This window comes from Gymnoscopelus braueri (assembly GCF_963280865.1).
Source record: "Gymnoscopelus braueri genome assembly, chromosome: 16".
Classification (NCBI taxonomy): domain Eukaryota; kingdom Metazoa; phylum Chordata; class Actinopteri; order Myctophiformes; family Myctophidae; genus Gymnoscopelus; species Gymnoscopelus braueri.
This window is the reverse complement of record NC_137616.1, coordinates 30215151-30228898: the sequence shown is the minus strand read 5'-3', so window position 1 is coordinate 30228898 and position 13748 is coordinate 30215151. Positions and strand designations below refer to the sequence as shown.

The following is a 13748-nucleotide window of genomic DNA, read 5'->3' as shown; positions in this document are numbered from 1 at the left end:
GTAGGCCTTCCGCTTCCGGCCGTGTGTCTCTATAGGCCAATTGAAAAAGGGCCCTGATTTCAATCATCTCAGCAAAAAGAGGCAACTTACACTTTACTTTATATCATAGCGACATCTAGTGTTGCACGTAGTTAATGCAGGTTCATGCAGGTTCCAGCAAAGCAAGCAACCTTGAAGTCAAGATATGCGACCTTGTCCATCGAACAATATGGTATCACATTCGTCCTGCATTCATTACATCTCCATAGTAAACCCATGACCCTAGATGCCTAGATAACACTTTCAATGGCTGCCACTCTTCTGTCACTCAGCCATACAGTCTCTCACAAGACTGTGTGTAAATTGATCCGGGCAAATGGCGGTCAAGTGCAAAGAACCGGTAATTCTACCTACTTAAGAATGTAAAGGGACACATAATAAGAGACATAATCCTCACTTTACGCACAGCTGTACTTAGATAGCTCCTTAAATCTTCTTCTGCAATCAACTTCCTTAAAGGGGTTACCGGAAGACTCGCCCCAAAACACAGTCGCCCCCATATTTTTGGCGGACCGCTCGCCCCCAGTCAGTGGCTCTTGTATTCTTGTATTTGTTTTACTGAGGATAAGGTGAGGAATAAGTTTAGGGTTAGGCATAGTTTTACTGAGGTTAAGTTTAGGAATAAGATTAGGCTTAGGCATAGTTTACTGAGGTTACGTTTAGGAATAAGGTTTTGTGGGCATACTTACAGTAGTTTACTGACTTTACGTTCTGGTGGCGACCGTTTCGAGGTCGCCGGATTACACCCGGGGTGAGCGTGTTTAGGGGCGACCGTTCTTGTATTCCTCAAAGGAACACATCCTTCCTGGGATTTGACCGCACGTGTTCCGTTGCCATGGAGACAAGTCAAGTTTGTTCCCCGGCTGAAACGCAGTGGCAGGTTTTGTGTTTGATGTTTGGTTTTTAACTGTCGAGTTTGCTGTCAGTTCACGGGATTCATATGATTCATATGACTATTCGCAGCTCATAACAAGGTGGAATAAACTTGCACAAGATTACTTTTCAGCTTTTGATCAAGGTAAGAGAGAGAGAGAGAGAGAGAGAGAGAGAGAGAGAGAGAGAGAGAGAGAGAGATGATCGACCAGTCATTGTGAGCTTGTAGATCGGCTATTTTCAAATAGCCAAAATGTATAGGGCTGAATAAGTGGTTAAAGTATGTTTTGTAATCATAATCAAAATCTACAAAGTAACTAGTAAAGTTTTCAAATAATTGTAGTGGAGTAAAAGAACAATATTTGCCTCTGAGAGTGGAGTAGAAGTAAAAGTATTGAACTTTGGAAATACTTTTGTAAAGTAAAAGTACCTCAAAATTGTACTTAAGTACAGTGCTTGAGTAAATGTACTTGGTTACTTTACACCACTGGCCTTAAGTGAAGTTTTTCATGCAAGAGTAGGCTACTATAGGCCTGTATCTCTAATGCACACCCCTTGGAATTTCTCATAGAGTAGAATACTATAATTCATCAATAAAATGAATGCTTTCTTTTTCCTCTCCTCTCCACGATGGTGCTAATTTTGCCTAACCTTAGAATGAGAGGCCATGTGGCAGAGGGTCGCCTGCAGATCCTGCAGGTTTACCGTCTACTGCAGTATGTTCACGAAGGCGACAAAGTCCAGATAGAGAAGATGGTCAACCTGGGAGTGGAAGATCTCATCAACCTGACAGAACCACAGCAAGGCACAGGGGTGCTGCACCTGGCCGCTGAAGCCAACAACCAGGGTAAGATACTTTGTTGGTTACTTTGACACTTCACTATCTTGCTGGTAGTGGCAGTTACATTTTAATTGAAGTGTTTAGAAGGAAAACATACTGTATAGACCTGAGTATTAAATAATTCAGTCCTTTGTAGGGGCCGGTCAGTACATTTTTTGGTATTTTGGCAATTTCAGTGCCATGCTTATTTATGGAATTTTGGTTCTGAGTGCCACAACCAAAATTAATTGTAAAAAAAAAAGTGCTTAGGAGCCGAGATACAGCCTTTTTCAGTAAAAAGTTAAACAAGAAGTGAATGGAGCAGCAAATCTTCAAATCATCATATCTTGGGTTCTGAACATGTTTTTGTGGCACACGGGGCGTCAGGCCTCATGACGTATTTGACGTATTGTGGCACTGAAAGAGTTAAGAGGAAACCAATACTGTCAATGGAAGTCAACTCATTCAAACAAAACAAAACAGAAATGATTCTAAATAATTTAATTGTGTTATTTATCCTCTTAGCAAGTTGATAAACAAAAGTAATGAACATCTCTAACCTTCTGCCAAACCAGACATGGTCAGCTTCCTAATCTCCCAGGGGGCACAACCCAACATCCAGGACAGCAGGGGCCACACGCCGGTCATGTTAGCCGCAGAGTTGGGTCACGATGGAATGGTGGCCCTGCTGGCGAAGAACCACACTGACATGACGCTGCTGGACGCTGAGGGCAAAGGTGAGAGGCCACAGACTGACCAAAAAGTACTAGCAGATGGTTGGGTCTGGAGAAATGGCTGGATACTTGAGTAGAATACTCCAAAGGCTAATAGTAGAAAGAACAAAAGAAAGCTCTCCACTCATGCAGTGCATGCACACACACACACACACACACACACACACACACACACACACACACACAGTCAAATCCTGCGTGTTAATCCTGCTGTAAATGATATTTTCTGGGCATGTCATCATTGGCGAACATTCGCAAAAACAGGCAAACATTCATCCAAAATAGCAGGTCAGTGATTTTTGGCAAAAAGGGGTCCAATTACAGAACCCTGGGGGACCCCGGTCAACGAAGTATGTATGGGTGTAAGTGGCTAAAGAGAAATAAAGAATAGAAGGAATAATGGTCCGTCTATGTAAGGTCACATTCCTCTGGTAGTTGTAAGGCAAATGGTGGGTTTAGGACAGAGGATCTGTCATGATTCGGCCAACACTTAATGGGACAGACACACTTGCAGTTGATGTGTAAGTACAGCAGTGGCATTTCAATGTACAAAATAAATAAAATAAATCGCCAATCAAAACACAGAACTTGGGAGGCCAGAGGAGCGTGTGTAATACAGGTCAGTGGAGGTAATGCATTTTAATCAGAGCATGTGAGGTAATGGAACTGCTGCACTGAGCCTCAACTCCACTAACATATTCTAATTCCAGTATTACTTTCTCATCCTGCAGTTTGAGGCCCCTATACACAGAGCCTCATCTCAAGTTCAGTATAAGCTGGCTGGAGGGCTTGTGCTGAATGCCTTGCCTTGTCTTACAACTCATGAAAATGTATGCTGCGTCTGTTTAGATATTGATGAGGGGGATGTATCCCCAGGCAACTCCCATCAGCTAGCCCAAAGTTCTTCTTCGGGAACCCTTTTAAACCAATTATGATAATTGCTTCAATTACATCGTTGTCCAGGGCATCGATTACACCAAATGGGACTCTTTTGAGAACAAGCGAGCGAGTGAAAGAAGCAGAGCAAAAGACAGGAAGAAGGTGTGTGTGAGCTTGAATGTTCTATTTGTGTCGCTTTTGTTGCGCGTGTCCAGGGTGCCTGCTGGGTTTTGTGGGCAAACGTGTGTTTTTCTGTTGCCATGTGCCGTGTCTCTATGGGTGAGCGTGTGAACGTCTACTGTGTACTGTATGTGGCTGGTGTCTGTGTGTGTGCACGCACATGTCATGGCATTCGGATACATCTAATTACAGATCAAGCCCTGACGGCAATCCTCTCCCATGAAGCCAGTTGGGTAACTGATATGACGGTGGCTGACTTGGTCCACTCTCAATAGTCACACTACGTTTCTGTCCCCTGTAGGCTGAGTCTCAATGGTCATATGTTGACACGTTCTCAGAATTAAAGCCATGGTGTTTTCTTCATTTAGGGCTGTTTCCACTTGTAGGCACAGCCTCAACCATAAAAACAGTATGTTTTGACCATGTATAGGTTCAGATTCAACACTAAAACCAAGTTATTCATCTTATATACGTTCAACCCCAGGCCATATCGTAGGGCTGGGCGATATGGACAAAATATATAAATATCACAATAATAATAAATAAATAAATATCACAATATCGCTATTGTGACGATCAATTTTCTTTAAAGTTTTTCGAAACAATTTAAAAGTACTGAAAATGGCAAATATTGCGACCCATTAACAACTAGATTGGCAACTTTTGCTGTTTTCAATCGTCTTTGACAATTTTTATAAAAAAGTGATTAAGTGATTAAAACCAGGAAAAGACAACATTTATGCCATATCACAAAATTACGATATCCAAAATCCAAGATGATATCATCAACATAATATCAATATCATGATATCAGCCCCACCGTATCTCAGTACGAAAAAGAAACCTCCTCACTCCCTTTTCCCACTGCAGCTGCAGGTGATGCTATTTTGAGAATCTTAGCATTCAGATGTTAAAAAACGTCTTTGATGCAAAATGTGGCAACTGCACTGCCTGCCCTGGAGGGGATCCTGCTGCATCCATATCTTATTTCAGATTTATGATCTCCCACCTTGCTGTTTTTCTCTCTCTTTCCCCACCTTGTACCTTCACTTCCTCCATCCTCTCTCTGCTGCAGGGGTCTTGTTTTATTGCATCTACCCCACAAAGCGCCATGCCCGTTGCCTCCACGTGGCGTTGGAGAACGGCGCAGATGTCAACAATGTGTCAACTGAGGGGAAGCCAGCATTCCTGCTGCTGTGTGAAAAGGCTCTGGACTGCGCCATCATGTGCCTCAGCATGCTGGACAAAGGGGCCGACGCCAACGCAACCAATCAGGTTTGAGGTTTGCAGGGTTGATCACTGAAGGCTTATGGGAGATATATAGTATGAAGGTAAATGGTAAATGTAGGCTAATGCATTTACATTAGTGGTTCTCAACCAGTGGTCCGGGGACCAGCAGTGGTCCTTGAGGGGGTTCCAGGTGGTCCCCAGCTAAATGATGGAGAGTTGGTAACCAAATGGACCCTTATTAGATCTTTAACTCTTGAGAGTTTAAAATGAAACCAAATGGACCCATTTGGTTTCATTTTACACTCTCAAGAGTTAAATTATTGTTAAACATCTGCATTACTTAATTAAATAATTGTTATTTTGATCAACGTTTGCCTGTCATCTCTCCTATGGTACCACATCAATACAGAATGGAATTGTGGACAAAATCGTATCCAACGATAACAAAATATTCTAAGTTTTGGGTCTGAGAGGCTAAATCTCATCAAACAGTGGTCCGTGGCCTCAAATGCCGAATAAATAATGGACGTTGATATGAAAAGGGTTGAAAACCATTGATTAACATATAGCGCCTTTCACTGAAGCTCATAACAATGTATTTCACATTCACCCATTCACACACACATTCACACTCAGAGCCGTGCGGGAGAAATGCGGGGCCCTGTGCGCGCCCCCGCGCGCGCGCGATTTTTTGGCGGTTTTGGGCGGATATTTCCGAGTTTTTGGTGGTTATTTGCGGTTATTTCTTTTTATAACTCTTAATAAATGTGATTCTGTTCATTTAAAAAAAAAAATGTTTTTTTTTTTTTTTTTTTGCGGGGCTCCCCCAAGCGCGGGGCCCTGTGCGGCCGCACCGTTCGCACTACCCTTGGCACGGCCCTGACACTCACATTCACACTCACATTCACACACTGATGGCGGAAGAAACCATGCAAGGCACCAACCTGCTCATCAGGAGCAGATAGGGGTTCAATGTCTTGCTCAAGGACGGCTCTACATCATGAGCACTGAAATGTCAGTGATAGAAGAAGGAATAGGTTTGTAATGTTCCAGTAGGAAATTAAGTCAGAATTAGGAATTAATGGAGAGGATAAAATAAATATTTATACAGTAGTACAGTTAACATTCTAGGACATAATGCACTAATGCTGCTGAATTTATTGCGGGTGCACCACTTTTTATAAGCCTCCAGTTGGATGTGCTGCCAAAAGCGGATCTTGAATCTTCGATGTAAACCGAACATGCAACATTACAGCGTTTAGATTTTTGCTTACAGTATACGAGTCCTATTCTGTATACAGTATATGTTCAGCATATACCAGCCTGATCTCCAAGAATTTAGTATACATTGCACGGATCCAGTGCACGTCATTCCGTGCATAGTCACCTAGAAACCCCGAACATCCGTGCATATGTACGGCGAGTCCCACGGTGGGCGTAACCAGTTGCAACCCGGAAAAACCCGGAAGCAGAGCAGTCCCCACAACAAAATGTACGATTCTGTGCCTATCGGTACGTAACTCAAACGGCGCTGAGTAGGCTCAAGGGAACGTCGCAACGTTCGGGACGGCAACTCGCTCGCTTTAGCTCGCTCGGTGGTCCCTTACGTGGCGACAGTTCCCTTGAGACTGCGCGCCTCCGAAATGGTTTAGTCACCATGGGGGAGATGCGAGGCGGATATGCACGGATTTTCGGGTTTTCCAGTTGTCTATGCACGGAATTTGAAAAACGTTCAATGACAACGTTTCCTCTGGCGATCAGGTTGCATATACAGTATGTCAACTGTCATTTAGGGCTAAATGGCTAAATGTGGCTGCTTATGAGAATCACTACTAAGCACAATTACAAATTATGAGCAGACACTGTACAGATAAAATAACGTATGTATGGGTCCAGGTTACATTTGCACACTCTCCAGTGATTAACACTGAGTATTTTACTGTGTGTTGTTAATCTAGAGCACAGGTGTCACTGCACTGATGGAGGCAGCCAAGGCAGGCTCTGTGCAGCTGCTCAGAGCCCTTCTGCAGAGAGGTGCAGACCCCAACGCTCTGGACAACAAACGCCTCAGTGTTGTACACTACGCTGCCAAGGGAGGCTTCTTTGAGGTGTGCTGAGTGGTCGGTATACAGAAAGAAAGTCCAACCCTACATGACGTTTTTGTTTTACTAAAAGACTAGACCGGTGCCCGTGCATTGGCCTACTCGGGAACGATGCAAGTTACTGTATAAGTGCATGCCCCACCCGCTTATGCATTACCCGTTGACAGAGTACGTTGTACCGGGCTTTTATCCTACCTCTTCGTTTTCCCCTTTGCCCAAAGTCAAATGATCATGTGTGACTAATGTTAAAATCCAGTCTCCTCTCCCTGACCTGCTGCTTATTCTCCAGGTGATTCAGGTTCTATCTGCGTACTCAGCAGATATGGGTGTGATTAGTTCAGAGGGCAACACACCCCTCCATTACGCTGCCACCACAGGCCATGCCAACTGCTGCAAGTTCCTGGCCCAGAGAGGTACAGTGCCTTTGGAGAAACACTAGAAGTTATGAATTTCAAAGTGAATTTAAAGTGTTCTCCATGTTGTAAAGTGGTGTATGATCACTAGGAGCTGCACTTAGAGTATACTGTATGTGCCTATAATGCAGACACATTTAATTTGCTTAATTCTACAAGTTAGAATCTTTTTCATTACATGTTTTCATTACATGTTACATGTACAGTACGTTCTAAATCAAGAGATTAGCAGAGTAGCAGAAATACTCAAATAATTCTGTCATCTATACAATTCATTGATCCATGACAAAAATTATGCTCCATGTTTTAGGCTGTAACCCCAAATTGAAGAACCACGAGGGTCTGCTGCCACGTCAGATTGCTAAAGACTCCGGTCACAAAGCTGCATCCAAGGAGCTGAGGAAATCTGAGAGGCTGCAGTGGAAGACCAGTAAACCCAGTGGCACTGCTGCCTGGGCCCTCAACCTCCACGACTGGTCAAACGAGAACGAGACAGCCCTCCGCAACGCCTTCGGCGACAAGTCCGACATGGTCTCCATACAGAAGTTTGTGTCTGTGATGGAGAAGCTGATAGCCCCACTGGACGCGGATCATTTCCACACGCTCCTCCTGGCCCACGACAGGCGGAGGGAGGGGTTCGTCAACATCAGCGACTTCCTCAAAGGCGTGAAGTACGTCCAGAAAGCCTTCCTCATCTCCTCCTATGCCCCAAAGAAGAAGAGGGGGAAGAAAGGAGGGAAGAAGGGAGGGAAGAAAAAGAAGAAATTCACCCTGCCTCTGCCTATCTGCACCGTCCCCACTGAGCACATCCACCGGCGTGAGGATGGCGGGCCGCCCCACTTTATGATCGAGACATATAAGCAACACACCGACCTCAGCCGGTTCGACCGCGACCACCCTCCGTCGCACCCCATAGAGGACGACTCGGCCTGGTACATAGACGAGCCGCAAAAGGTCTACATCAACGTCAACTACTGCGTGAAGTCGGGCGACCTGGAGTCTTTGGACCTCGCCTTCAGTCAGGATGTCCCAGTTGACATTAAAGATCTCTTTTACAAGACCCCGCTGATGGTGGCCTGCTCCAGTGGCAGCTATGAGGTGGCCGAGTATCTCCTCGGACGAGGGTGAGATGGGGACTGCTGTATTTTTTGGTTTAATGGTTTAAAGCCTGGGTTTTCTTTTTAAATTATGGGTTACAAAACCATGGTTTAAATAAACCACGAACCATAGTTTGTATTTTATAAGCCATGGACTACAGTTTAAAAAGGTCGGTTAAACCTAATATTATCCAAAGCAGATCTGTTTCTGAGTGACAGAGTGGTATTTAAATTGTCAGTGGTTGGTTTGGCGCATTTCAACAAGGAGAATGTACTCTAATGTTTTTGTTTTCTACCTTAATACTTTAAATACACTCAAAACATTTAAATAACTTACATTTTTACAACACCTTTCAAGAAACCAAGATGACATTTTGAATGACTTAAGATCAGGCTAACCTTGATGGTGACTGTGAGTGTGATTGTGTACCACAGGGCAGACCTGAATGCAACTGACCAGTTTTGCTGGACGCCCCTCCACCATGCAGCCCACGCGGGACAAGTGGACATCGTTGAACTGCTAGTGGAGGCCGGCGCCACTGTGGATGCCCCCGCCCTCAACGGAGCCACACCCCTCATGAGGGCCATTGAGACCTCTCGACCCTGCTGTGTGGACTTTCTCATCAAGGCGGGGGCAAAGGTCACTGCCGAGAACAAGAAAGGTTGACATCAATACATTGTGAATGTCAAAATCCACAGGAAAATGTACTGTGTGTGATGTAATTCTATTAACTTATTAGTAATGTATTATTATTACATTTGTTTTTTAAGTCATGCATAAAAAAAAGCAGATACCGAAAATAAGATATATTTATTTACTTAGTGTGTGAGAGAGTGAATAGACGTTGTCTATTTATTTATTTACCAACGCTTTAAGCCAAACTGACACTCGCTGATGGACGTAGATGAATTGTATTCAAACTGAATGCATTTGCCCTCAGAGCTAAACTGCCTGGACATCGCCAGAGTATACGCAGACCACAGGATCATTAGCTTGGTCAAAAACAAGATGGATTCTCTGCCTAAACCCAAGGAGAACCAGAGGGGGAAACATGTCAAACCTCAGCAGGCCAAACCCAGACCAGCCACTGCTAAAGAAAAGGTACTGACCGCCATCAGGCTTAGGGTTTCATTCCCAACATGGCCATCCAAGGTGAAAATGTATGCACTCGTGGTACTGTGATGACAGGAGAAAGTGTTATGTTATAGACTAAGAGTATCATATTATTCTAACTTAAAATAACAATAATAATAATACTACTACTGCTAGTGTTAAAATTGTGTAACTCCAAAGTCCAATAACATCATCATACAGTATGTCACATGATCCAAGATCCCTAAAGAGCTCAACACCAATGAAACCGATTCACCTGGCCTTCCTTGTAAATAACAATTTGTTCTTAAGAGACTTAAGAGACACTTTATAGAAGCTTAAATAAAGAAAATAATGATCATCCCTGCCCTTCTTCCTAAAAGTAATATTGATAACATTTTCATATAAATTAATAATAAAAAGAAAATAATACATCCGCAGAGCTTTTAAAAAGGTGTGGAATACAAGTATCCCCCCCCCCCACACACACACACACAATTTGAATTATAATAATTATAATTATAATTTAGAAATGATCGTTTAAATAAATAATGTATTCTGTAAGCTGTCAGCCCCCATTATCCATGCGTGCTTCTGTTTTCATTGGGTAACGGTACTTTTTCCCCTCTTAAAGCAATGCTTGGAGGAACATGTAAAAGACACGTTATCTAGTTTCTGAATGTTGTCTGTTGCACTAAATTATAAATGCAGTGTTTTCACCCACCGCCAGCCCTATATCAGATTAATCATTGAGCCAGTCCCATATTTCGAAGTCGGCCTCTATCTGCGTATAATTGTCTGCCCTTTTCACCGCGAGAGAAATCCAAGCCCGTAAAGAGATACACACTTGTTACTCTAGCCTCAGCGACTTGTAAGCAAATTAGCCGAGATGTGTTGTGTTACAGCTGACAGAGGCTGATGTTTGGGCTATCAATAACCACATACAGACACACAGTGAAATCTCTCAAAAAAGTAGATTCTGTTGAAGAGCCGGCTTCAGCCAGTCTGTACATGGCATCACACAATGTAATGACTTTGAATCAGGCTAGTGCAGTAGCCCTATCCTGAAGACCAGACAAAGTATATTGTTTTTAATTCAAACTCACAACAAGCAGCCCAATAGTTATTCCCCCTTGGCCCGGCACCTCGTTGATAGGCACTAGGCACTAGAGTTAAGTGTCGTTTCCTGTCACTTGTCACCCTCGTGCTCATTATTATTGATGGTTATCACCTGTAATCAGTCTGAATGCTGATCACCTGTGTTAACTATGTGACCTATATACAGTATATACAGTATGTGCCATGTCCTCATCTCTATCTGATTAATTGGCCGAAACATCTTGTTTTTTTATATTACACATATCGTGTTGCGCCTCTTTCGCCGTTTACATTACAGTAAAAAAAAAAAAAAAAACATGTTTTATAACAATATCTAAAATGTTCTATTCTATTCTTGTGTTCCCCAAAACCAAACCATTAAGAATTAAGCTCGCAAAGATAAACTGTGAAGAATTATGATTCTTGACTGCATTCTCTTCTATTGCCCTCCTCACCTCATCGCCACTTTGTCGGTTCTCACTTGCAGGCAGCTGTTATGGAAACGCCGGTGCCCCCCTCCACCACAGCCGTCGCCACTGCAGACAGGATCGCCTCTCTGAAAGTGTCGGAGAGCATCATCCCACACAACACCAGGATCACCGGTGGCAAAACCAACGCTGTGGACATTACCTTTGTGCCAAAGACGGTAGGCCTCAACGACATCTGGGTTGTCTTCACCAGAGTGACACACTGTCTACACTGTAAATGTGTACAAATGTAACCAAATGGACCCATACGGATCCATTTGGTTACATTTGTACAGTTTCTGAGTTACACATGGATAAATTACAGCTGAGGAGATATGTTTTTATACTCTGAGAGTATAAAAACCCATACGTTTTTATCTCCAGGAACTATAACAATAACTATAAATGTATTGTTTAAAAACTATTCAACTAATACTGTTAGTATTTTTGATTTATGATTGGGTAAGAAGGTTCCAAACAGCATATTTCCCATCTACAAATCAAATCCGTTAACAATGCATTCGAAAATAACCATCATTTATATTTGAAAAGTCTGGTGTTCGCAGCCAGGTTTCTTCACCCGATGACTGTGTTAGTTACGGTCTGTCAGACTTGTCAAACCCACATAAAGGAGGCTCATATTAATGCACTACAAAACAATAAACGCCCAAGCAACACTATATAAATAATAATCATCCAACACACAGATCCCACAGGAAGAAAATATGCATTTCAATCATTATATTAAAGTTAATTAAGGACACTGTATGTAGTGTAAAATCCTCAGTGTTACTTTATCCATTTGTAACTCGTGCAAGAGTATGTTATTACAATATAACTAGTACATCTGCAGTAGTTGGAGGTGGTCTCTCTACTCTTCCAATGAGGAATTTTGACCCTGGTAGTGGTAGGACACCTACTGGTCGACAAGTAATACTGCCCGAAGCTCATAAGGGCAATATGTCACCTGGAAAACCGTGGGCTGCCTTTTGAATGAGTGTAGGAATGTGGTCTCTCATGCTGGAGACGTGGTTTAGAATCCCAGGTAGCACATAACAGTTACGGATTGTAGCTTTAACGACTTAAACACTCTAGACTCAGTAAACTGGACCTGAGTTGGCTCCGTGAACAGCTTTTTTCAGTCTACACCAAATCTCTTTGCCAAAAACAGCCGATCTACGAGCTTGTAGATAGACAATTACCTATTCAACTAGCCTGCACTATGCAAAAAAACAACAACACAAGGTTACAGTGTCCCATCCCGCTCCAAAACAAATAAAGTGTCCATTTCAATCAGTGCAATGCGAAAGAAAAAGTGACAGTGTTCACAGTGCAATCAGTGCCTGCTGTACAATGTTCCTTCTCTCAGGTATGGAAAAGACCACTCACCACCAGCCAGCTGATAGCAAAGAGAGAGGCGAGGAGACAGCATCTCTCCAATGAGGTGGACTTTGATGACCTGACAATGCCTTTCAACAGAAACATCCAGAGGAAGTCCCTGGAGCTCCTGGAGGCCACAGACTAGAATAGAAGCACTGACATGTTCATCGTGAGTGAGAATGATTATGATGATGATGATGATGATATTTTGGTGTCCGTTTGATGACTTAATTGCCAGGCACCTGTCATATTGTGGGACATTAGCAGCTTTCCCAATAAAGCCCGATAGCATCGCTACATATTTATTTACCATTGAAACCAATGGCTATCACAGGCTATAAACTAGCTTGTGGCTACTGCTACTCGCTGGCCTCTGTTAGGAATCATTACTATTGCAACATTTTTATAGTGAATTGCCATTCGTCACCATGTGTAACATTCCACTCGATGAGATGTGAAGTGATCAGGAGAGCGGAATAACAGATTAAAAGATGTCAACGGTGGGACAATGTAAACTTTGTCTTATGCCAATTGCACATTGAAGATAGCCATAGCTACTCATGAAATAATCACTAAAGAATAACAATAATAAGGAGAATGACTTTGTAATAAAGTGGCTATGCTATAGCTTTATACAAGATACATACATGTGTAGACCTTTTTTCCTGTGTAAAGCATTAAAAAAATATGAATACTTATAATAGTAATGATTAAAAAAAGAGACACAACCATGGATTTTATTCACTGGCGAGCTCTGTGTGTACAGTGTGTTTGGCCACTAAGTCACATGCTCACAATTCTGGCTTCAAACATTGAACCTCGTTCTCTTCCATGAGCCATGATTCGACCATCAAAGTTAACCACTTTCAACCAGGCCTCCCTATTTTGGGTGTGTCATTATAGTTGTTGTTGTTATTATTATTTATTTAAAAAATAGCAGGTCCACAAGCTGTTGTTTTGTGATGCGACGCTTGTAGATCTGCAATTTCTTTTGCCATTCTTCGTACAACAAAGTATAAAGTGATTAAGTGGTTAAATTATGTATTTTCCTATACAATCTGGAATGAATCTTAACGTCAGACAGTACGGACAGGATATTTCACTGGATGACGTGGTGTGTGGTTGCGGTGTGGTATAATGTCACTCATTACACTGACTCTCGTTCAGGAGCACTTTTTGATTCATGAAAGTTCTCAACTGGCTGACAGGGTCAGTGTTTCTCCTGTACATTTTAACTTTTACAAACTACATGTCCATACAGTAGTAGGCTACAATACAGTGAAAAACACTGTGTTCTCATGGTGTCACATGCTCTCCAACCGAAACTCACAACAGAACTAGGA

The 13748-nt window shown here is 42.6% G+C and overlaps 1 protein-coding gene across 1 annotated transcript; it reads left to right on the top strand.

Moving 5' to 3' along the window:
- Window positions 1-1569: 1569 nt before the first annotated feature.
- ankef1a (ankyrin repeat and EF-hand domain containing 1a) lies at window positions 1570-12822 on the top strand (the record flags this gene model as incomplete). Its single annotated transcript, XM_080452536.1, has 10 exons — window positions 1570-1759; window positions 2308-2469; window positions 4601-4800; window positions 6714-6863; window positions 7147-7270; window positions 7581-8394; window positions 8803-9029; window positions 9309-9469; window positions 11046-11204; window positions 12395-12822. The coding sequence occupies 10 exons, from the start codon at window positions 1570-1572 to the stop codon at window positions 12548-12550; spliced, it is 2343 nt and encodes a 780-aa protein (XP_080308662.1). The 3' UTR covers window positions 12551-12822.
- Between the last annotated feature and the right edge of the window lie 926 nt (window positions 12823-13748).